Source organism: Ctenopharyngodon idella, chromosome 18 (genome assembly GCF_019924925.1).
Source record: "Ctenopharyngodon idella isolate HZGC_01 chromosome 18, HZGC01, whole genome shotgun sequence".
NCBI lineage: Eukaryota > Metazoa > Chordata > Actinopteri > Cypriniformes > Xenocyprididae > Ctenopharyngodon > Ctenopharyngodon idella.
The window spans coordinates 22,182,816-22,209,069 of record NC_067237.1 but is presented as its reverse complement, the minus strand read 5'-3'; the positions used below and the strand labels follow the sequence as shown (position 1 = coordinate 22,209,069).

At 37.8% G+C, this 26,254-nt stretch overlaps 2 protein-coding genes across 4 annotated transcripts; one reads left to right on the top strand and one right to left on the bottom strand.

The window, feature by feature from the left end:
- Positions 1 to 829: 829 nt before the first annotated feature.
- ttc23 (tetratricopeptide repeat domain 23) lies at positions 830 to 18,314 on the top strand. Of its 3 annotated transcripts, XM_051871463.1 has the most exons (11): positions 830 to 1,066; positions 1,365 to 1,536; positions 2,320 to 2,443; positions 2,591 to 2,732; positions 2,960 to 3,085; positions 9,076 to 9,247; positions 9,857 to 9,962; positions 11,796 to 11,923; positions 12,278 to 12,427; positions 16,809 to 16,891; positions 17,071 to 18,314. In XM_051871463.1, exons 1-11 carry the CDS (start codon positions 993 to 995, stop codon positions 17,180 to 17,182), a joined length of 1,389 nt encoding a protein of 462 aa, XP_051727423.1. In that variant the 5' UTR covers positions 830 to 992; the 3' UTR covers positions 17,183 to 18,314. The 3 variants fall into 3 exon arrangements, with proteins under 3 accessions (XP_051727423.1, XP_051727426.1, XP_051727425.1); XM_051871466.1 differs by lacking the exons at positions 830 to 1,066; positions 1,365 to 1,536; positions 2,320 to 2,443; positions 2,591 to 2,732; positions 2,960 to 3,085 and adding an exon at positions 8,097 to 8,210; XM_051871465.1 differs by lacking the exons at positions 830 to 1,066; positions 1,365 to 1,536; positions 2,320 to 2,443; positions 2,591 to 2,732; positions 2,960 to 3,085 and adding an exon at positions 8,323 to 8,983.
- On the bottom strand, positions 17,539 to 26,129 carry synm (synemin, intermediate filament protein). Its single transcript, XM_051871461.1, has 4 exons — positions 25,186 to 26,129; positions 23,597 to 23,721; positions 21,910 to 21,980; positions 17,539 to 21,721 (listed from the first exon to the last, which is right to left on the bottom strand). The coding sequence occupies exons 1-4, from the start codon at positions 25,981 to 25,983 to the stop codon at positions 19,521 to 19,523; spliced, it is 3,195 nt and encodes a 1,064-aa protein (XP_051727421.1). The 5' UTR covers positions 25,984 to 26,129; the 3' UTR covers positions 17,539 to 19,520.
- Between the last annotated feature and the right edge of the window lie 125 nt (positions 26,130 to 26,254).

Genomic DNA, 26,254 nt, shown 5'->3' with positions numbered 1-26,254 from the left:
CCTGCCTGGTGTTATTGCTTTCGTAAGTATGAAAACCTGTCTATAATGCATTGCATTCTGTCAGCTACTCACAACATAATGTGCGCTTATGATCATAATGTGAGTATGTTTATCTGAATAGATAACCATTTACAATAGATACACTCTGCAATGACTCAGACTGAGGTTTATTGTGGGGAAAACAATCCCATCAAAATCAATTTAATAATTGATTTAACCTGTAATTAAATCTGCAAAATAAAATCTGCTGCAGACATACACATTTACATGTGCAATTTCTCTTTATTCGTATGATAGAAATAAATGTGTCACTATGGTTAGGATACATTGTCCCTCTCGGTTGACAACTTTCTATAAAAATAATGAAGTTAATGCTCTAGAAATCTTATTCTACAGTATTAAAATAAAAACAAATATATAAGATCTTGAATTAGAATAACATGGGCAGTGGGGAATCACTGAGCTATTGCCACAATTCCCACTTCCATGATAAAAAAGACCTCTCGAAGTGGTCTCTAATCTCACTTTAGGATTATGGGTAGAGTTTCTCATCAGAAGCTACTGCAATTAAGCATTTTTAAGCAGTTTGTTTAAGTTAAAATCTTTTTAAGTAGGCCCTATCAGAAATTACAAACACTTTATCTTACATAAATGTAAGAATTTTACTGACACAAAAGGATAAAGAAGGTTTTATTTTTTGGCAAAATTCAATTCAGATATACTGAAATAATCAAAACATGCGGCATGAGTCGATTTTACGTTTAAATACAACAAGATACTTGAGAGTCACATGACCCACCCATGTGTAGGAGTCAACCAATCACAGCGTTTGTTTGGGTTTTCGTGATATTCGTTACTCGGTTGCTCAGCTCTACGTTCTAGTGTGCTTGAAAAGACCATTGCAGTCTTTTAAAAATTAAACTTAAGAAAGCTGATTATTAATAAAATGTCAGCTTATAAAATGACAGCTTTGATTTGCCCTCGCCATTAAAATGAGCCTGGCACCGCACAGCGGATCGTTTCGCGCACCACAGCAGAGCTGTCCTGTGACTGCGCTGGATGAATCGTATGTATCCATTTTCCTGGCGCAGTTAAAGAGATAGTTCACCCAAAAAGGCTAAATCTGTCCTCATTTACTCACCTTCATGTTGTTTAAAACCTGTCTGACTATTTCTGCAGTGGAAAACAAAAAAAGTTGTTAGAGACCGACAGTCTCAGTGACCATTTACTTTCAGTGCATCTCTTTGCCATGCAACCAAAGTAGGATGTTTATCAAAACCTTGTAAACTGCCTACCTGCACAGAACTGCTAAGTAGTCAGTTAATGATATTTTGAGACACAACCAAGCTTTTAAACTTTTACAGGTTCACCAGCTTCAACATGAGCAGCAGTTGCAGTTCAGGAGAATCCTTACAGGAAGCAGATTCAACAATAATCTCACAGAAAGAAGATGTGAAGAATTATAGTATGATGAATCCTGCAGAGAAACTGTCGCTTTGTGAGAGACGAGCTCAGTCTTTGGCTGATAGTGAAGAGGTACACATGGAATAATCTAATTTTATATTCTCCTACTGATTTATGTAACCTTATTAGTGACCTAACATTTCAAAATGATCCTTTATCATTATGTAAAGCAGGGGTTTTCAATCTTTTAGATGCCATGTGCCCCCATATATGCCCCCATATTTTTATGCGAAGGACCCCTCCATCCTAAAATTTAAAAGGCAGCTATACATTTTTATGAATAAAGACCCAATTTATACAGTGAAGAATAATTATTATAAATATGTGTAAAATCTTATTTGGAAAATGATTTTGTTTATTAGTTTTTTTTTTCTATTCACTATAGTACTGTTCTGTGTGTTACTTATTTGTTTATTTTAATCTAATATTTAATATTTATTTTAATGTATGTATTTATGTATTTTTATTTAACCTTTATAATTCATTTTAATCTTTTATTTATTTTATTTTTATTCTATTATTTATTTTATTAATTTATTACTATCAAATTTTTATTTTAATCTATTTGTTACTTGTTTATTTCATTTATATCAAATATATATTTTATATTTATTTTAATCTCCTTTTATTATTTATTTATTGTTACATTTTTTTCCCCACTGTTTTTCTGTAAACATATCACAGACCCCTTAGCACTTCCTTGCCCCGGACCCCAGTTTGGAAACCCCTAACATAAAGCACACCAGGCATATTCTTAATCTCCAGTACATCAACATTTACTGATTATTGTATTTATTGATTTTTTTTATTATTATTTCTCTAGTTTAATGTTTTATGATTGTTTGACCTTTGCAGCATGACCCCTGTATCCAAGAGCTTGTGCGTTGCCTTGCATTGACCAGACTGGTTTATGGAAATGAGCATTTTGCAGTGGCACAAGCCCAGTCAAAACTGGCTGAAGCTTACTTGCAATACAAAGGTAAAATCGTTCATTCTTTAATGCATTTACTCAGATAGAATAAAGAATAACGTACAGCGAGCTTTGCATCATGCAAATGGATTTCTTAAGCAGTCATATATAATACGTTAACCATCTCCTAACAGTATATGACCTCTTTTTTCCCAGGCTGGGCACAACAGGCACAAGAACATGCGTCCCAAGCACTTGAAGTACTCCGTTCCAGTCAGCAGGAGGAGAGAGTGAGCTGCCTAAACTGCTTTCTTACCATACATCAGACTCTTGGAAGTGCTGCTCTACTGCTTGGAAAATATCCTTGTTTACAAAAATCTAATGTCATCGTATTCATAGTCATCTTAAGTGTTCAAATCCTTTTTAGGGACACTATATATATTTGTGTGTGTGATATTATATAATTTTTTTTTTTTGTAAGTAGAAAAAATGTGTAATTCATCATACAGACCTTGTTGCTTTAAATAATGTACTAATGGCAGTAATATTCTAATTCACTACTGATGAGTTCTTAACTATATGAACCTTAGCAGAGGCTGAGTCAAACTTTCAGAAGGCAGAGATAGTCACGGGAGACATTGTAGCACAAGAAGCCATGGGGAAGGAGGACAGAGTGGACACTGAGTATGAAATATTTACAAATTTAGCAAGGTATGGGACCATTTTAATCTTAATTGTTGTAATGACTGACATAGCCGGACTAACAAGATACATAATCCAACTCTAGATGACTATTATATAAATTACTGCCCCTTTTTAGAGAAGTGCTGAGGTCTTTGCCTTCCTTTTCAATACAACCCTGCATAAATGTTAAAGTCTAGGACTAGGAGAAGAGATTCATTTTGTAATGACCCTTAGAAACATCTAAATCCATTTTCCCAGTGTTTATGGCATAATAAACACATGAAATTGTTTACAGGCCTGAAATATGACTTGGCAGCTGAGTCTGCATTGATATTCACACAAAGCACTACAGTGAATCACATGCTGTAGACTATTTAATTCTCCTGACTTCTGCAGTTTCAAATATCAGGTTCATGTTTAAATCCATGTTTTTCCTGGCATCACTCCAAGTTGACACTAGTGCACTTGTAACTCAGAAAACACTTTCATATATGCATCATAATTTGTTCTTATGCTACATTTATTTATATATTGTTCTCTTTAAGGGATTTGGCAAAGCAAATGAATGATTCTATGAACCTCCAGCACTTCATTAGGACCGCAAGCTAATATCAACAGTATAAAGTATCTTTTTCACCACAAGGTGGTGCTCTTCATCCACAAAACATCTTAACTTTGTTACAACAGAATTGAAGCTTTATGATAAATTCCACAAACTTCCCTGTTTTTGGCCACTGCTTGTTTTGAAGGACAAATAGAAACAGAAATTATGTTTTTATCTTTTATTATCAGACTTCGTGTCTGCGAAGCTCACACATATATGTGAATGTCTCCAGGTTTGTTTACATTCATAGCAGAGTAGAAAAGCATCTGTATCATGAGAGTTATCTTCATGAATATCTGCAAAGCAAAACTCAACATCACTTGCATCATTTTATTTATCATACATAAAGCATTAGATTTACTCTCCAGAAATGCAGAAGGTCTACTTTGTTCACATTAAATTATATTTATTTGGGAAATGATTTGTTTGGATGTAAAAGACAGCATTATTCAAAGATCTTTTGTTTCTCAGGGGAAATAGTTCCCACAGGAGGACTTGATTAACTTGTTCAATAGCTTGTATTGATCCTAGTGTTTATTATGGCTGGTCTCACCAGGCTTGACTGTGACAATGAACGACTGTGGTTTGTCTGCCAGCTGTGTTGTGAGAGCAGAGCGACAGTATCTCTCTGGGCCATCTCAGGTTTTATTATTGCTACTCTTTGTTATGTAAGTAAGGGCATCTGTATTAGAGAAGATAAACTGCTATGCAGTAAAGCTAATTTATTATGTATTTATATTCTTATGTCTGGAATTTTTTTACTACCCTTAGCAGGTTGTGTTTTCATCAGTTTGTCAGCTGGTTTCGTTGTCCCAGAAGAATGTGCATACACTCTAAAAATGCTGGGTTGTTTCAACCCTTGTTTGGGTCAAATAGAGACAAACCCAACCAACTGCTGATGTAAATATGTGCACTGATCTTCATTCGCTCTTTGTCTCCATCCGGATGAAAAAGCTGTAAACCTATTGTTTCTGGTTTTTGTGGTGGTATGTGTTGATAGCACAGTCTCACTCATTTCAAATATGTCAACACTAGCTTTACAGTCAAAGGCAGAAGAATTAGAAAGCTTTCATCACAACTCATACACTCTAAAAAATGCTGGGTTGTTTCAACCCATGTTTGGGTCAAATATGGACAAACCCAACCAGCCAAAGCTAGTGTTGACATATTTGAAATGAGCAAGCCTGCTCTATCAACACATACCACCACAAAACCCAGAAACAATGACACGCTTACAGCTTTTTCATCCGGATGGAGGCAAAGAGCGAACAAACATCAGAGTCAGCATATCATACTGACATGAATCTCTGCACATATTTACATCAGCCCTTGTTGACGGAACTCAAAAGTGAATTGTTTATTTCCTTATGTCTTTTCACACTCTAAGCCTGTGAACAAACAAAGCTTAAAAGGTCAAGTGTGTCATTTTTGTCAATGTTAAATCATCCATCCACTTAACATCCACTTGATGGCCGATAGAATATCTGTGTCCTAAAGAAAAAAAAGACAGTTTTAATGGGATAGTTCACCCTGTATTACTTTCTTTCTTCTACAGTTAACTAACAACTTAAATACTTTTGTTCACCTGAGAACAAGGCAGTTTATTGAATTTGAAGATTCTTGTCAAGTCAACGAGTTTAGCAATTCAAGGAGTCATACGCCTTGTTCTTTTACCTTTATGTTTGATTTCCAAAGCCCACTTTATCATATCAGCATTATTTGCCTCTTAAAGCTAAAGGCAAACACATTTCCCTAATAGGCAAATTTATTACATCCAACAGTTGCAATGAGATGCACATACACCTCAACGCACAAATATCAAACACAGTGATGATCAACACATGTTAATTCAACAAAAATATAAACAAAAAACGTGAAATATGAACCATATGACAACTAATTAACAATGACAACAGCAGCAGCCACATAAATTAAGCCAATAAAATAAAAAGCAATGATCATTTTTTTTAATAATAGTTACCACATTATTTTTTTCAAGCTGCAATGCATGCTGGGGACTTTTTCTGATAACTTAATTTGGAAATTTGGTTTCAACAATTTTTGCCCATAGAACAAAAGTGAATGGGGTCAAAAACACTTGACATTCATTGCATGGATGAAAAAAAAAATGAAAAGTATATTATTTTGTCATGCAGGTTTGGGACAACATGACTGTAAATTTTCATTTTTGAGTTAACTATTCCTTTAAACCACTGCTCTTTTTTTCTCTGACAGTTTCAGAGAGGCTAGCGATAGCAAGCTAACTTTGAAAGCATAAGATCCCACCCCCTCCCTTCAGAGTGCTTTCCAAAGCCATGCCTCCTCCAAAACGCATGAACGCGCACATCCAGAGCAGAGTCTCCAAAGCATCAGGAGAGACGGCATTAAATTACCTCATGTCTCAAAGCACATAAGATTACAATAATAAAGAACATAAACAACTTATTAGAGTTCTGACTTGTACCACCTGACTGCTGCAGATTCATTTCGGCATTGATAGTGTTGCCATAGAAAAGCATAATTCCAAGTCCAAGGACGTAAACAGCTCTGAGTAGAACGTCATGGGCGTCATGCCATCTCTTAATTATGGTAGTTATGGTGTGACCAAAGCATAAGCTCGTTGTTTTGGTCCAGGAATCAGCAGAAACTGTAAAAGGTGGCTGCTGTTTGTTTGTGGCACTCGGTGACTGTCTGTCTACAACTCTGCATGGCCTCATGAAACACACTGATGATGATGTGATGTCTGTGTAGAGGTATGCAAATACAGGTTGACAGGCAGGTAGGATATCCTATTACTGCATTCGGACCAAACATTTTTTGGTCCTCAGACTTCCAAAGAAGATATATATACATTTTTAAATATTTAGACCACTTCTGTTATTGATTGCTATCAGGATGTGAAGAGAGCTTCAACTAGTATAACAAAAAGTGTTTATGAAAAACATTGCTTACCCTACCTTTAAGCTGACCTAAACTTGGAGTGCTGTTATAACAGTCTGAAGTACTCAGAGTGTTTTTTTTTTTTTAAAGGCAACAATATCTTTTCTGTTGCTCTGTGTCCGTTTCCCCTCATTTTGCCTGGCACTACTCTCTATCAAGCCTGAAATCTTTCATACGCAGTCTACGTCAGTATTGGTCTGTTAACAATTACTAAGCAGAAGGCTTGGGAGACTACTTGGCAGTTCATGTAAAAATCCCTAATTGCATTACGCCCCTGCACAACGGACATTAAATCAGATTTCTTCACGCAGATTATATCTCTCCTCCCACAGAGGATGCCTGAAAGGATGGCTGGTATTACGCTGGCACTGCATGGCATAATACAGGATGTGTTTAGGTTTGTGTCCCCAGGCAGTGCGGCAGTAGAGTTGGCACATCGCTGCTTGTCCCGCTGCCCCTAAAAGGAGGCCCATAGTCTGGAATTTCTGATGCAGCCCTGAAAAGTTGCCAAGGTGCTTCAGCGTACACACAGACTACTTTGAGAAAACCTTGGTGGAGTCGTGTTTAAAAGCCATTTTTCAAACGTTGCCCTTGAGCGTTTTTCACTGATTGCAGTAAATCCAATTGGACATTCAGATTAAGAGCTTATGATTTCATTTGAATAAAATCTATGTTGCAATCCAAAAATATAAACCAAAGATTGAAGATAAGACATGTTTACAGCTCCATCATCATCAAATTATGCAGATATGAGTGAATACTGACAGATTATGTGTAATGTCAACCATCTCTGTTAAAAATCCACTTGCTAATTTAGAGTTGCATCATGGGATATCAACTAATCAACTATAACCTTTGTTTGTGATGCAACTATTTTTTATTAGCCTTGTATTGATGGGACAAGGATGCTGCATGAGCAGGCTACTCCCTCTGAGATGGGGAAATTGAGTTAGTGATCCATTAGAGTGGATGAATCTGGAAAGGCTCAAGGCTTTTAACAAGATGGATTGGTGAAGCATGGGATCTCCCTGTGGTGATGGATGTCTCCATATAGCCCAGTGCTACACACCTGCCCACATCAGAGAGAAGCATGATGGTATAGTTATGTACAGTGAGATCTAAAAGTCTGAGATCCAATTGAAAATCTGGGATTTTTATTTTTTAATTTAACAGCAAGTTTAAGTTAACACAAAAATATTTAGGCAGCACGACTGTTTTCAACATTGAAAAGAAGAAATGAGCACCAAATCAAATTAGATTGATTTCTGAAGGGTCATGTGACACTAAAGACTGGTGTAATGATGCAGCTTTGCCATCACAGGAATAAATTGCATTTTAAAACATGTTAAACAAGTTTCAATAATATTTCACAATATTACTGTTTTTACTGTATTTTTGGTCAAATAAATGTAGCCTTGGTAAGCATAACACCGTGTCCTAACCAGACGCGATGCGATAAGATTCCAGAGGCAAACAGTTCGTCTGTCCACACCAGATGCGACGCGACGATGAGAACCGATAATGTCAATCAAAAATCACAGCCAATCAGAAGAGCGCGTGGGCGGGCTCTCTAGGGCAAGCTCCCGGCACTCGCAACGAAATGGATAAGTACATAATCAAATTCATGAATATTACACCATTTTAACATTATTGAAAATACATACTGAGTTTCTGAAACAATCTTTTTCATAGAATACATTTTTCTGTTCACAATGAGTTGACAGTTTGAACGTTCTTGTTTCATATTATTTATTTTGAAGATCTGAGGTAAATTTGCCATTGTTGCCATTAGTAACTGTTACGATAAAATGATATTATTCCAACGTACTTACTGCGCGTGTCGCGGCGTCGCGTCTGGTTAGGACACGGTGTAAGAGATTTCTTTCAAAAACATTAGAAAATCTTATAGACTTTTTAACTTTTATTTTGTATTATACTTAGTGTTTAAAAATCATTTTAGCAACTTGAACTGAATACTTTTTATAGAACAGCACTGTACTTCACTTCTTCACAGATAGCAGACAGCAGTGAGTCAGTCTTCTTGTGCATTGTTCAGGAGTGAGACTGGATGCCTCCAGGCTGATATTGAGAGTGGAGATTCAGACCTAATAAAGACATGAGCTCTTGTGTATTGAGTTCAGCACTGCAGGACATGTTTGGATTTACTGCACTCCACATCTTAATAAAAGAAACGAACGCACTTTGAAGGTTCAGAGCTAGTACCACCGTCCTATGCACTACACAGCAGTTCTTCCTGTTTTTAACCAGTTTGAATTGAACAGGCCTCCCTTTTCTTGACCTTCTTCCTTTCATTGTTCTGGCATTTTTTGCCCATGACTGGCATTACAAACGAGCCATTCGTATTATGATGGCATGCATAAGTAAGGTCGACAGTGTGCTGTATGTGACATTGTGGATTGATTTCATGATAAATGACATCTTTGTGTCCGTGTGCATATGGTGTGTTGTATAGGGTGTACCAGCGGCAGGGAAGGCCTGAGAAGGCCCTCAGTCAATGTGAAAGAGCCTTGGAGCTGCTTCAGGAAGGAGCTCAGCTCAGTCGGATCTGCTTTGTTTACAGAAACATGGCAGCTATTGAACAGGCACGGGGACATCTGGATAGAGCCATTGAGCATCTCCAACAGGTAAATTCCTGTTGTGTCCTTCAGAGAATTACACTGTATTCAACTTGTATTAAAGCAGGGGAGAGGTGCAGTGGTGTCAAACCCATTGTATGGTATATTAAAGGGATAGTTCACCCAAAAATGAACATTTTGTCATTACTTACTCACCCTCAAGTTGTTCCAAATCTGTATGAGTTTCTTTCTTCTGTTGAACACAAAAGAAGATATTTTAAAGAATGTTGGTAACCACACAATTGACAGCACCTATTGACTTGAGTAAAGTCTGTCCCACGCTATATGCAGATGCAACAAATAAATATATAAATATAGAATATTATTACATTGATATGACATTGATATGTCATATCAATGTAATAACTGGACAGGAATGTTATTTTTTTAAATTATTTTTTTCATAAATTCATCACATAGGTTCAGATTGCATTCCTCCATAAGCCATATTTGGACCATGGGTTGGGTTTTTGACATCCTCTGTCTAATGGTTTTTAAAAGTGGACCACAGAATTATTTAAAGCCAGAAACTATTAATGTTTCCTATGTTTCATGGTGGGTCTGATATGTGATATATCTGTATTCAAGTGTCTGTATCTCTCTCTCCCACTTCTGCAGGCTCATTCCATTGCTCTTAGTCAGAGTCCCGGGGGTCTGGAAGGGGCCCAGATCGCTCATAGCTTGGCTCTGGCCTGCTCTTCCACTTCAGAGCCTCATCACAACGGTAACAGAATGCTTTCACAATAGTCTATCTGTACGGGGTATTTAATTAGGCCCTGGGCATCACACAGAAATTATGAAATGTGTTATGAAGTCAATACAGTATAATAGAAATTTGAGTAAATAGTCAAGTCAAGTCACCTTTATTTAAATAGCGCTTTTTACAATGCAGATTGTGTCAAAGCAGCTTTACAGTGATACTGGTATATAATTTTGGCTGCACAGCAGCTCTTAAAGAAAATGGTGTCAATGCAGGCAGATGCAAAGCACTGTTGAATATCAAATGTCAAGTGTCCCCAACTAAGCAAACCAAAGGCGACAGCGGTAAGGAACCCAAACTCCAACAGGTGACATCAGGTGGCAAACAGGTGGCAAATAGGTGTTAAAATGGAGAAAAAAACCTTGGGAGAAACCAGGCTTAGTCGGGGGGCCAGTTCTCCTCTGGCAAACAGTGCTTTGTTACGATTCGGGTAGCTATCATAAGCCCGATAGGATCGCAATATTCAAAGTATTTATTCCAGTTCCATCCAGTTGAGGATTGTATTCATCACGCCGGTATGGACGGTTTGTTGAGGAACTATGCCACTGGTTGTCGTGTCGATGAGGCCTTCACAATGGATGATCTAGTTGACTCAATGTCTGCTGATACTTCAGGGCTGCGTTGTGGTTGTGTCAAGGCGCAGGTCCTCGATCTCACCTGGATACGGCCCGGATCCGGTTGACTACGGTAAACCTCGGGATAAACAGAGAGACTAATATTAGCGTAGATGCCATTCTTCTTCTGATGTAACGAGTACATCTGGTGTTATAGGAAGTGTTCCCGGTTCCGGCTGACCTAATTTATGCAGCCTAATAATCCTTTAACAGATTTGAAAATATAAATTGATAATGTGTTATGTGTATGCCAGGTTAAAGAGATGCGTTTTTAGTCTAGATTTAAACTGACAGAGTGTGTCTGCTTCCCGAACAATGCTAGGAAGATTGTTCCAGCTATGTAATATGATTAATGTGATTATAATATGATTGTTCCAGCTATGTAATATGTAATATGATCAAAAATCATCCTGTCCTTTAGATCAGTGTTTCTTAAACCTGTCCTGGAAACTGCACATTTTGGATGTCTCCCTCATCAGACACACCCAATTCAACCGTATAAGTCCACATTTATACGTTTTTTGTTTGAAAATGCATCTTTTTCTCTCAGTTTTGGCTTTCCGTCCACACTGAGACTGCGTTTTTGTCTACGAAGACAGCTTTTTTAATTCAGTGCGACCTTCACAGTGCATTATGAGTATTCTATAGCCATTGAGTTTAAAACGGTTGTACACTCATTATTGTGGTGCATTATAGGATTGAATGAGTGCACTCGATAACATCCACTATGGTTTCGGACACCACTAAAATGGCTGTCTCCCCAAATAGTGCCCTATTTAAGGGTATAGGGGGGTGATTTCGGACACAGCCAAAGTCTTGCAGTCTTTACTAATGAGCGTATGAGTTGAATCAGGTGAGTTAGATGAGGGAAACACAAAATGTGCAGTGGTGGGGTTGTCCCCAGGACAGGTTTGAGAAACACTGGTTTAGATAACTTGGATCTGATCCAACATTTGGAGTTTGTCGTTAAAGTGAATCGTATTGGATCACACTATGTCTAAGTGTTTAGCATCCAATACATCAGCGGAGCTTTGTTGTCGCAGCCCTGCATAACAAGTACAGCAGTAAAGACTTGAAGGTGACCCTCAGCTAATCAAATGAAAAATATGACTGCGCTGGAGTAGCTCTTCAAGGGGAAGTGGGGAAAGTGTAATTAAGTGCATCTCTTTTCCCGTTTGAATAGATTCAGCTGCACGCTTTTTTGAGGAGTGTATAAGTGCATATAGAAGTGCACTAGGCCCACAGGACACACTCACCCTATCTGCCCAAGATGACTTCAGTCATTTCCTCCTACTCACGGGACAACAGGAGGTCAGCTTCAAATTCATTTGGATATGGTGTATATTACAAAAAACACATTATATTTTAACTATATATGCGCTACCATTTAAAAGTTAGGGTCAGAATATCAGGTCAAACCAAATGTATTTGTATAGAACTTTTCACAATACATTGTTTCAAAGCATCTTTACACAAAATCTTGTTGTTAATGTTTATAATATCTTAATATCTTCATGCTTTATAATTGCATTTAGCAGATTAGAGCTAGGTTATAATATAGTTACTGTACATTTTGCTCATAATTATGGTGGTTAAGTTGGGGTTATCTCTTATACCGAAAGGCTATGTCTTTGTAAGGAGTGTTTGTGCGCTTTTGTTTTTCAGAGCTGCGCTGAGATCCAAAGAGAGTCTCTGTCCCTTAAGAAGAGCACGTTTGGTGAACTGAGTGCAGAGGTGGCAGAAGCGCTGCAGCTGATTGGTGGAGTGGAGATGGCACAGGGTCAGATGAGACACGCCTACAGGACACTCAAGAAGGTGTATAAAATCTAATACATGATCACTATGCTGTAGGAGTTGGCTGTTAGCTGTTAATGGATATTTACTCGTACATTATTCATAAACATCTGTCTGTTACAGATCACATACAGTATCTAGTAAAACAGTTCTGCAATGTATTTATGATCAAACATCACCGGTATATTAAAGTCAGCATGAAACATAAATTCACCCTCTCTATTTTCTAAATGCATGTTTTTGGGGGATAGTTCACAGGTTTGGAACAACTTGAGGGTAAGTAAATGATGACAGAATTTTTTTTATTTTTAGGGTGAACTATCACTTTAATGTGAATAATTAATTTATGCATGTTTCATTTTTTTTAAATTTAAAAATTAAACATCTCTCTGGTGATGTATGCCAGACTTTTCCAATCATTTAATCTGCTTAAACCTGCCACTTTCTTAAGCCCGGTACACACCAGCCGATATAAAAGAACTAGCTGCGACAAAAGCCAACTGTTCGCCTCGTGTTGGCTGCATCTCAGCCAAAAAGCTGAGCTTGAACACACCAAAAGGAGTAAAGGCAACTGTCAACTAGCACGTACGTTCTGCGCCTGCGTGTAAGTAAATATCTGTCTATATCAGCAGGTATCAATAGTCTATTTTCGTCATTCAGAAAGGGAAACTAGGACTGCAAATATACGCTGACTCTGACGCTGATTCAACACGCTGAATTGGCCCAAAAACCCCCATCGTCATCCGACTAGAGCCAACGGTGCGGGACACAGAAAAAACATTGCCCAAGACATTGCCCGACGGCCAACCGTCGGCTTGGTGTATCCCGGCCTTTATAATCGACTCTATACAGTTAACAACCGATGGATAAAACAGTATAAAAATGTTTTTTTTCGCCCTACTTCTTTTCTTTTCCGAAAGAAAAGAAAAGATCTGTTTCTACTTCCGTTACACCTTGACATTAAATATAGGCTACATTGTTTTGCTGAATTTGATGCTACATCTACATGGAATTCTGATGGTATAAAATAGAGTTTATTCAGTATCAAATAAAGTTTATTCAGTATTTTTCACCAAGATCCTTCCATGCAGAGTCTGTGCAACTGCAGTTTGCACAAAAAGACATCTGAACAGCTTTATCTCTGAGGACCTTATGTCCTCAGAGCTACAGTTGCAAGAAAAAGTATGTGAACCACTTGCAGAATCTGTGAAAATGTGCAACATTTTAACAAAATAAGAGAGATCATACAAAATGCATGTTATTTTTTATTTAGTACTGTCCTGAGTAAGATATTTTACATAAAAGATGTTTACATATAATCCATAAGACAAAAAAATAGCTGTATTTATTAAAATGACCCAGTTCAAAAGTTTGTGAACCATTGATTCTTAATACTGTGTGTGGTTACCTGAATGATCTACGACTGTTTTTTTGTTGTGTGATGGTTGTTCATGAGTCCCTTGTTTGTTCTGAGCAGTTAAACTGAGCTCTGTTCTTCAGAAAAAATCTCCAGGTCCCAAAACTTCTTCAGTTTTCCACCATCTTTTGCATATTTGAACCCTTTACAACAGTGACTGAATGATATTGAGATCCAATATCATTGGGGGGGGACTTTTGAACAGGATGAAGAGGTCCAATTTTTTCTTATTTCGCTTGAATATCATTTTTTTTCATTTAGTACCGCCCTTCGGAAGCAACAGAAAATACTTGCATGTTTCCCGGAAGACAAATTAAATACAATTTACCTTGATCTTCAAATTCCAAATGTTTCCACCCCCCATCTATTAATGCATCATGTTTTTTTCTGGAGCATCAGTGAATGTTTGAACCTTTTTTAATAGTTGTGTTTGAGTCCCTTAGTTGTCCTCAGTGTGAAAAGACGGATCTCAAAATCATTCAGTCACTGCTGTAAAGGGTTCAAATATGCAAAAAATGCTGGAAAACTGAAGAATCTGCAGGACCTGGAGATTTTTTCTGAAGAACAGAGCTCAGTTTAACTGCTCAGAACAAACAAGGGACTCATGAACAACCATCACACAACAAAAAAACAGTCGTAGATCATCCAGGTAACCACACAGTATTAAGAATCAATGGTTCACATACTTATGAATGGGATTATTTTAATAAATTCAGCTTTTTTTTTGTCTTGTGGATTATATGTAAACATCTTTTATGTAAAATATCTTACTCAGGACAGTGCTAAATAAAAAATAACATGCATTTTGTATTATCTCCCTTATTTTGCTAAAATTATTAACATTTTCACAGATTCTGCAAGTGGTTCACATACTTTTTCTTGCAACTGTATGCTCTAATCTCGGAGTGGAGCATGAATGATATTTGCCCTCAGAGGGGACGCCTTTCCTGATAAGAAATAACATTGTGTTCTTAGTTCTTCTAGATGCAGGTAGACATTTTCATGGCCAATGATACATTGCCAAGTTCTGTTAAAAGGCCACTGAATCCAGTTAAAAGGACCTTCATGAGACCTTCCGGCTTCCACTAGAAGAAAAGTAGAATTCTAAAATTGTCTTAACTCAAATTCTAAAATTAATCTTAACTTATATAACATGTTTATATTGAATAGACATGTTATTTCAGACAGTATGTTTATTTTGGTAACTTGCTTTATTTAGGTAATAAAGCAAGTTACCAGAGTTAACATTTGTTTTGGTAGGTTCAGCTTTATTTAAAGCTTGATATTTTTGGATGGGACATTGTTATTCTTAGTGTCTTGGACAGCTCACTTGATGTCCTCCTCCAGGAGTCATGCCACACCCCAATTTGTGACGTTATTCTCTTTTGTGTCTTTGCTCTTTACATTTGAGAAGTAAGAAGAAGATATCACCACATTACCCTTGTATCCTAGTATGTCCTAAATATGCAAGTGGCTTTAATTTTATTTTTATTTGGTGACACTGAAACCCCCTCTGAGATAAATGATGACTGTTGATCTCTGGAAACCTGTCCCCACTCATCTATAAGTGAGCACAGTTGCTATGTTGCTTTGTTGTTGTATCGAAGGGCTCCATTTCTGGGGTTGTGAATCAGTGGTCCCTCGCTCTGTGCTTCCTCAGGCTACTAACCTTTCCCCGTTACCTCTGACAGATACATCAGCTCATATCATGTTCTTTCTCCTGTAATCATGACAGCAGCTGCAGCAGAGCAACACACTCTCAGTTTAGACTTTGGCCTAAAGCCAAGGTTTTGTGGTTAAAACAGAAACAGGGATTTAAATAGGCGATAATAATAAAGTTAGATTATATATACAAAATATGGTATATTATGCTTTATGTAGTCATTAGATGAATATCCAGTCCTTTTTTGAGATCCTTTTCTAAAGAGACACACACTTTTGAGAGTCACTGAGACTGTTTTCCCATTGATGTGGGCCCCATGACATCACTGTTGCCTGTGGAAAGTGATGAAAACATGGACCGAGACTTTTCAATCAAACAGGAAACTTTGAACAGTACTTTCCTTTGTCTTTTTTTGGAAAGACTGCTGTCATGTCGTCATTTTGAGTGTTTTTCTTCCAACCCGTTGCTGTTGTTTTGAAGAATGAGAGAGGGTTTATTTGAGGAAATGAAGTGGCTTGGCCAGGTATGCTGTAATATCTGTGTGCCAAATGCACTCCTCCTCTCTACTATGTTCGTGAAATCAGAGTCAAGCTGTTCACTACCCTTTGAGCTCCACAAAGCAGAGCACTAAAGCTTACTTGCTTAGCTTTGAATTTTAACAGTAACAAATACAGATTTTTTTGATATTTAGTTTCACCTTCGCAGACAGTTTTGACTGTATCATTCATCAGGCCTTTCCATCCTTTATGAAAATGATCATAACAATCATCATTTTTAAAAGACTGAACATTTATTCTTTATTAAAACTGTTCAGTAGTCTGTGTAGCAACTGTACTATAGGTTATAGTCCAATGTTTGATTGCATAATCTATATTAGGACATAAGTCACAACGATTTTGGTTGTTTATAAATGATGTGTCATCAAATCATCAAATTAAAAGTACAAATATTTTATGCATGAATAGAATATGAATATGAATCAAAAAAGGTGCATAATTATAATATATAATTATTATATAGGCTAATATACCCTACAGATCAAACGTTTAGAATAATTAATATTTTTTTTAATGTTTTCTTATATTGGATAAAAATACAGTAAAAATGTTAAGTATGATTACAATTTGTTGAAAAGTTGTTATTACTGCAATTTAAAATATATTAAAATAGATAATGGCTCTTTTAAATTGTAATAATATTTTACAATATAACTATTTTTAAAGTATTTTTGATCAAATAAATGCAGCCTTGGTGAACATTTAAAACATTTAAAAAAAATTTAATTATTCCAAACTAACCACCTATATCTGTTTTTCTTTCAGTGTCTGGATATTCAAAGTATGCTGTATGGTCCTCAGCACAAGAAAACCAAAGCCACACAAAGAACCGTGGACATGCTGTCTCAGTGAGTTTCCTATTTCATCATGTGTGTGAGACACATTCACACTATCGCAGGAAGTCATAGTGCACTATAAAAATGTGCTCTTAGTGCAGTAAACGGACACTTCACCTGAATGTAGTGTGTTGGTGAAAGTGAATATTATTAATAGATGAGGCATTTAATGCTTTATGGTCTTTTTCTAGGTCACCAGAGGTCAGTGAGAGACGTAAGGAGAGTCGTCTTGAAACAAGGCCTCCATTCTGTGCAGTGGTATCATCTGCATCTGAGGTGACATCTAGTATGTCTAACTCATAACAGCAAGTGACCAGCAGGCCGATCTAATGAATGTGGCATGGACTGTCAGGGAGGTTTGACCTCATCCTATTTCACCAAGGAAAATCTGTGGATTGGAAAAAAGGAAAAAAGGCAGTATTTCTAGAACAGCACACAAGCTCAATAGTTTCTTTAATCTCTGTTGCTGACTCTCAGAGTGCTTGGCAAGGTGACTACCTCTACACTTTAAAAAATGAGAACTGTCCAGTAGTGATCTAATATACACAGTCACTGCGGTTTCTGCAAATATTCCCTAACTGGTGAGCTGCAGGCCTGTTTAGCAAAGAGTTTTCTTTCTTATGTTATTTCTAAGAATTGAGCTGAATTCACGACATGAACTCTGTAAGGGTTTGTTTATTGTGTTTGCATGTAAACCAGTGTCCAGACAGTGAGCAGAATAGTCTTTTTTTAAGAGTAAAACAGCACACAAAACACCCCTTTTGTGAATTTTCATTTAGCAAAAATACATCTGTAATCTGCCAGCCCAAATCAATCTTTGCTATGGTAGTAAATCATGTTTAGCAAACTGTAGATCTGTAGATGCACAAAATGAAGTTTCACACTGTGATGGTTAAATCATAAAACCCAATGCATAGATTTAAACAAAGAACAGCAGGTTCTGAAACACCATCTTAAAGGATGCAGATAAATGATTGGAAATGGTTAATAATGATCCTTAATAACTCATGATGTATCTGTTAACACAGTGATTCCCAATCTTTGTTATGTTGTGTAACGAGTAAGACTCAAATATCCCTTCATCAACACAAAAAGAAATGGGTTTCTTTCAACTTGTATTATACTGGATATCATTTAAGTCACTTAAATGTGAAAAATCATATTGTGAGTGACACTTATATTCTTGTTAAAAGTGTCATTAAAAACGAATGTAAAACCCATACATATTAAATGAGATTAAGCACCATTGGTTATTAAAGTTTAATAAAGTAAAATCAAATTCATTCAAAATTGTTTAAGAACCCCTGGGATCACTGTGCTAACATGTATTATATTGAGGATCTCATTTCTAGATCTTTGATAGTTTATGATAATACAGACTTGAAAAGCTACTTGAAAATGAAATGTTGAATCATTAAATGAAGTTGAAATGTTACATGCTTCGTTGTTTCGATTACACTTTTTTTTTTTTTTTTTTTTTTTTTTTTACCCCCAGCATTGTTAATAGGCACAGGATTGTCACCATTGCAGCATCTGGTGACATTAACATGAATATGCTGATATCTGTTAAAAGATAAATAGAAAAAAATAGAGGAAAACACACACTTTAAATCTTCAGACTAATGCTGTTACACTATTTTACCTAGAGGTGTCAATGGAATCCTAAAATAGACTCTCATTTAGTGGAGCTGAATCCTCATTCTGCGTAATAGGTTGTGACAGACTTAATAGCACCGAATAGCTATTCTGGAAGCACTTACACACTTCTGTGTAAGCTGCCTTGCACTTGTTTTTAATGTGAGATTTCTACGATCACACTCCTCCCTCCTTCACTGTCTCTGTAAAGTACTAGAGTAATGAAAAATGTGTCGTCCTGTAAGAGCAGGATTGCTAGATTAGTGCTTGCTGGTCTAATGTCATTTAAGGATTAAGAGATCTCTGGGATACAGGAAGGGCAGTCTAGTGCTTCTCACCTTCAGAAATAGAGAGTGATGGTGGCCAAATGTAGACCACACTATATAAACCAAAAATATCACAAATATTTGTGATATTATGAATTAAGTTTTGAATAGCTCACAAATATTTGGCCAATTAAAGCTAGCACTAATCTACAATGTCTGTATACTTTTGTAAATATCTCCATCTGTTCATTCTCTGTTTAACATATTTCATAAAAGATGTAAAACATGCCAAACTTGCTATGGAAACTAGAAGCACAGTACGGTACTATAACAAAGTGTGTGTTTTTATGTAGTCATCAGTGTATTTTTTTAAGAGGATTGCTACTGAAAAATGAAACGGAAAGAAAATAATGTTTTTCACTTTTTCTGTGCTTAGTTAAAGCGGTATTATAAGGTAAAAATGAAATAAAATATCCTGGCTTGTAAATATACTCAATATAAACAAAGCAATGTAAGTATGAAAGTGATTAGCTTTAGCTTTGTTAACACTTTAGCTATGTCAGATACAGTGCTGTTCAAAAACTTGCGATTAGTAACAGTCATAATGGACCATGAAATTTTAATTCTGGTTTACAACACCAGATTTTTTTTTTTTTTTTTTTTGTTAAATTCATAATGAATTATGTGGTTGACATGATATTTTGAGCTATAATGTGTAATCTGAATGTTACTTAATGATATCACTCATCTTTGGGGCTTTCAAGATAAACAGTTGCGATTCTTTTCTCATGACAGACCTTCAAGTGAGGGTCAATCATCTGGGTCTGTGAGAACTCCGTAGCACTGCCGCTTCTTTGCTCTTTAACAGCTCCTCCGCTTGCTGATGCAGAGGAGCCGTTGTTCACGTCCATCTGAAAAGTGTAGGATTTCTCACTAGGGCCTAGCTTGATGTGTTTTTCCGTCTTGCTGACCTCATCGGTTGAGCTCCATTGTCGGATCTCTTCGTCGCTGGGCATCCATGGCATTCCCTCCATTTGAAACTCCTCTTGGGAAACTTTCACGGTGTATCCTACACCAGCTCCACCACCGAGGGCCTGCTGGAGCGTTGGGTGGGATGAGCTCAGCGCTGCCATTATCTGCTCTTCAGACGGATCATCTCCTTCCAGCAGCCCAGAATCCTCCAACGTCTGGGACACATTAAGCTCTGCCACAATGGTCATGGTTCTGCTGTCTGTAACTTGTTCTACTTTTTTGATGTCAACAGAGACATTTTCTGGAGTCTCTCTACCTTTTGTAAAAAATGCAAGTTCTTCCTTGAGGGCTCCAGATACAGTATCTTGGATTTGCTCTAATGCTCCTCTGAGCTGCTGTTCGGGGTCTAGAGACTCCTCCCTCAGGATCCCTACTATGGATTGTTGCATGGTGGGAGAGACGTGCACCTCCTCTTCAATTATGCAGTCTTGGATGTTGTCTCTCAAAAACGAGTGGTCACCATATTCGGGTGAATCTCTGTACCTGTGACCTTCAGCAGTGGGGCATTTAGGGTCATCTTCCTGGTAATATCGTTCATCAGACAGATCATCCATAACTCCATAATGGCTATAAGACATAAACCTTCCACCCTCCTCCGACTCAGACATATTGTCTTCAGGAGTGGAGACGAAGTATTCTTGTGACTCTTGGCCATGCGAGAAGTATGGCAAGCTTTCATCTCTGGTAACTTCCTGAACCTTCACAGAACCACTGTTTCCATAATGTGAGGCTTCAGCAGAACCACTCTCGTAGGGTTTCATGGTCTTAGGATCACTCTCTGGCTCCTCGATTTGGAAGAACATCGATGAGGGACTGATGTTTGGTTGTTTAGACTTAATCTCCACAGTCTCCTCTATTTCAATTTCACCCTCCTCATCACTCTGAGACTCCACAGGTTCCTCGATTATCTCCACATTCACTGACCTATTTTCCAAACTCTCACCTTGCAGGCCAAGACTCAGAAGGTTCTCGATCATGGCTCCCGTTGGGGTTCCTTTGATGTTCTCCAGGGTGACTTTCTTGACTCCCTTGCTGACAAGTTCCTCCAGGGCATAATCTTCAGAAAGATCCAGCTCCTCCTCGACTTTAGATTGTAAGATAATCTGAGTTTTGGTGGTTCCATCCTCTTGCTCTGTTTTCTCCACATGATATGTGACTTTTGAGTCGGGGGATGAGTATGAATCTAAACCAGCTGGTTTCATGACCTGCTGAATTATTTCCTCCATAGAAACTGCATCTAGTACCTTTTCCTCACCTACAAACACCTTATGCTCCACATTTTCAGACTCTCTCACATCTTTAGCTATTGATTCTTTCACATCCCCTCTTTCTTCTTTATTTATTGCCTTGGGTTTTTCTTTATCTTGTTTGGCATCCATTCTATTTTCTTTCAGTTCAACATCTTTCTGTCCGCTTTCTTCAGTGGCGATCTTGCTCAAACTCGCAAGAGGTGATATCACATTCGCTGCCTTTGGTTCCTCTATTTTTGAGGCTGTAGAGCTTGATATACTTTCGATTCTATAGGAGGTATGATCAAGTGAGCCCTTTGAAGAGTCCTGTGAAATCTCCTTTCTCATACTTTTCTGATCTGTCTCCTCTCTCTTTATCTCAACAGAAGAGACTCCAGGTTTCAGGGTACTGGAAGCCGCTGCCTGCGCTGCTTTGGTGAATGAAATCATGTCTCTTCTTGAAGCAGGACTTTGCTGGGCACGATTTGATACACTGATAGGCACGATCCTGGAGGGTTCGTGAGAATGAAACTGACTTGATGTAGATGAGGTTCTCACGCTGGAAATAGGCTCCATATATTTAACATCATATCCTGTGAAGGCTTTTTTCCTTGTATCTGGCCGACTTGCTGAATTGATGGAGACTCTTGGAGTGTAAGGATGGGATGGTGTTTTTATATCTACAGTAGATAGATAACAGATAGTAGATAGATAAAAATGAAGACAAACATTTTACTTTCTAATATATGTCTTAGTATGCTTTGTTTGAATTACTGAATAATTAGAATAAAGACAGTAAACTAAATTATAGTGTTAAAATCATATAGCATAAAAGCATTATTTCAAGCTGAATGACATAAGCAATTACCTATTATTCTTTCTCTTGAATGCTGATTAGACCACATTTGAGCATGTCTTCCTTCTTCTTCCAAGAGTGCCCTAATGAACATGACAATGTCAAAGATACAGGCATATTTGAGGTCACTCTGATTACTTTGAGCCAAACATACAGTATCGTGAACAACCTAGGCACTTCTTTTTCACCTCTTTTGAGAATGCTGACTACCTCCATGCTCTGCCATGACCATGTAAAAGCTCAAACAACACTGAGGGCAACCAGAAAACCTACCAAGCCCATGGACATGTCCTAAGCAGAAACACAGTTAAGGTCACTAACAACACTCTTATCTCCACTATTGTGTTTAAAAACGGGTCCTTGAACCTACCTTGACAATGCTTTTACATTAAAAATGCGCTGGAGAACCAAAGTGAAGCAGACTTTGTGGAGCTACAGACAGTAAACCTTTGAAAGTCCCCTGTGATTCCTTTGAAAGACTGCACTAAAAATAACTGCCACAATGCACCCTGTCTGTTTTCATTAGGGCTCACGACGTGGAGCCATTTTAAACAGACAAATCGAACTTCTACATTATCATGTTTAAGTAGTATCCAAACCATTGCAAATACAGATCGACCATCTTGAGACTAGAGACCAACCGAACATTTGATTAAGAATAAATAATGGTTGTACATACAGTATTTAAATGAATGCATGTACTGTCTGCAATGGTGGATCTAAACAGGAAATAGCATTAAAAAAAAAGCTCAAAACATTATTTTTAATCTACTGTTAAATAGCTTTATTTAATAACTCCACATGCTGATCTTTCATGTGCATTAGCTAATGCATCAGACATCTTTGCAATGGAATAAAAAATCATAAATCAGCTTCAGTGTTTGTTAACAGACAGTGATTGAGTCATAGAAACAGGAGTTATCCAGTCTCCAAGAAAAGAGGGGCGGGGCTGTAAGCAGACTTGCCAAACGGGCGGGCATTAGTCGCTGTTCCTGTCACTGTTGCTGCAGTGGCTAAAAATACATCTACGAGGCTCATGTTGGGGGTGGTTGCTATGACAAACTTCTCTACTCAAATCTCTAAACAACACTCAAATGTGTATATTCAGGTCCCTAGATGCGTTTTTTAAAAGCTGAACTTTTAACTTGAGTGTCGTGTTACTAGAACGGACTGTCATGTAGGAGATGCTGCAAAAGATGCAAACATGCTGGTCAAAGACATCCATCTAGCACGTTTAGATGGAAAAATATCAAAAAAGCAGAACAGTGGAATGCAAAAACATTTTAAGTGAACGGCCTGCCGGCCCCTAACAACGAAATATGAACTTAAGACATTTTAATAGCTTTCAAGGACTCCTGCACTGATCCTTAGAGATGTCATGTCAGCCAATGTCCATGAAGCACAAGTAATTTTGGTATTAATATTTAATATCAGCAAGAGAATGTAGGAGGAGACTCGTTTTAAGGGCACAGAAACAGGTCATTCATCCCTATGCTTGAATGGGCTTGAGGGAACTGTCAAAACTGAATGCATGAAATTCAAGTCCTAGCAGAAGACCTCTGGGATCAATGAACAAGCATGAATTATCAGAAAAAGAGAAGCTGAATGTGCTGATTTGGACTGTATTCAAGCCTTGTGTTGAAGGCACTACATGGTCATTTAGGGAAATGCAGCATTCAATTGATTTTGTATGCTCTACCTGTATGCTGCCACTTCCAAAGCGAGACCCATCTTGACCTGTAAGAGATCCTGATGGTCCTTCAGCTTCTCTGAGATGGTGTTGGACAACATTCTGCGCTCATACTCCAATTCCTCAATGATATCCTGTATGACAAGAATATAGATAGTTAGCCTGTTTTTGATAGATAGATAGATAGATATGTCTTTTAAACTATAAAACCTATTTTTATCTCATCTCTCTCTTTTAGAAGGGTGTCCACTTGCATTTTATTGATCCAAAGTATATTTTAGGGGCTACTGTTTGTGTGATGCACCTGTTTGAGAGCTCTTCCAGCATCATTCCCTGCTGAAACCTCATTATTTATTTAAAGAGACAGGTGCTTTTAATGATAGAAGGGTTATCTACTTTATGTTGGTCCAAGTCCCAAGACAAGACTTTTTAAGTCAATGCAATTCACAGATTGAATACTTGATATGCTAAATTCAGTGGTTGATACAAGCCTTTAAATTCCCCCCACTCCAATGGCTCCAAACCATCCATCATGTATTTTTGGGTGGTCTCAAGTGGTGACATAAATGTCATCTCTGACCAATAGTATTACACAGCACTTAAACCTTCTGACTCAAATAACTTTATCAGTAAATGTTGATTACAGGCCAGCATCATTAGTCTGTAGTTTGATGAGTGCATATCTGTGGTTTAGGAATCGGAAAATTTGGCACTCAATAGGCTAGTAATACTAACTGCAGTAATATGTTAAGACTGACATCCTCATGCAATAGCCCACAGTGACACAACACTTTACTGATGCTTGCACTTTGCTTCAGTAACTGCTCATTTGTCATTCTCCCTGGAGAGAGGCAATAATGGGATGAAGCTTAAATGCTCATTTTTCTAAAGCACATTGAGCTAGAGATGATAAACATGGATATTGGCAGTGCCTAAGCACTTCTCACTTGAGCTCCAAAGGGACCCATTGAAAGAACAGGTGTTGAGATAATGTTCATCTACATGAATTGATGTCTGCTTGGTTTCCACTATGTGTTTTGTAATATTTTACTTTACTTTTGAAAGAACTAAGCACTGATAAACTTATATTTCTCATAAATTTAATACCGAAATCAGGTTGATTGGGAGACTTTTTCCAAGTCATCTCGATGGCAAAAAGTGTCCCAATCACCCTATAAGTGATGCTTAACCTTCAGAAATGTTGAACGTCACTTTATATATTAAAGTAAATGTTATACACATACATAAAACATATATTTTTATCAATGTTTTTGTTTGATCATTTTTTCCTCTGAGGTGGGCCATTTTACCATTCAAGGGGAGGGGGTTACAGACATTTTATCTGTTTAAAACGCCATACTCTAGGTTATTTTTATCAAAAAATATCTCATAGGTGGGATAGCATGGGATTTCTGCCTCTAATTCTTAAAAAAAAAAAAAGTAATAGTACACTAATGTGTACTAAATGGTAGAATGGTACTGTTGTCACTAGTACTAGTGGGTGTGGCGCTGTTGTATATCCTTACGCAATCCCAGTTTTCATCTGTGGCAATGTGATATTATTAATAGAGGACCTTGTGTTTGGCTTAGACACCCACCTGATACTGACTGATTTCAGCACTGAAATTGTCTTGCATGTTCACGAGCTGCTCCTCAAGGTTCAGCTGCACTTGTGTTTGTTTCTCAATTTCGTCACGCAGCCTCTTGAACTGTGAAGCATATTCTCTCTTTTCCCTCTGAATGTCCTCCAGCCTCGCGTGGTCTGCTTTTATAGACTCTTCGATTTCTTCTACCCTCAGGCGGTACATGTCCAAAGTCCCCTGCCAGCTTTCAGTGAAGTTGGCCGCATACTCCTGCACCTCTTCCATCGTAACTGCTGGAGGTGCGTGATGCATTTGAGTCACAACGCGTACAGTTCGGGAGTGCACCTGGTCCCTCATCTGGGCGATTTCCTTTCTGTGGGCATCTTCCAAAAACTTATATTCGTTTTCAAGCTCAAAAAGGCGCTCTTCCAAAGCACCGTTGGTCTGAAGAGCATGATGGAGCTGCCTCTCGCAGCCTTTAAGCTCAGTGTCGATGCCTTTGCCCACCGAAGCTTCCTCTGAACGCATCGCTTGAAGCATCTGGAATTCATCACGCAGTTTCTGTCGTTCCATCTCTGCTCTGTATTTCTCGAAAGATAAACGTTCCACCAGTCTCCTCATTTCCCGAAGTTCGGACATGTGTTTGTTTTCCCATTCTCCAGACCTGGTTTGTCTGACTGAATTTATTTCGCTTATCAAGCAGGCATTTTCTTGTTCCAACTGTTTTGCGCGCATTAGGTAGTGGCTGAGTCTTTCGTTGAGCTCCTGTAGTTGGAGCTTCTCGCTTTCAAACGGCTCCTTGATTCGGAACATTTTTTTCTTTGTAATTGTGTAAATCTAATAGCTTTGGGTCACGCTTAAATGTGTTAAGTTAGAAGTAAATCAATTTTTTCGTTGTCATCTGTGTTCTGCGTCGGTGAGAAGCGCTGGGCGGAGGCAGAGTCGAACAAGTGCGGAGGATTTGAGCTGATCCCATGTCCCGTTAGTGAGTCCTACTATGGTAACGGTTTAGCTTATGAATATTAATTACGCAACGCTACGTTCGCCCAGTAGGGTTAAGTGATTTTGCTGAAACAGCCGTTGG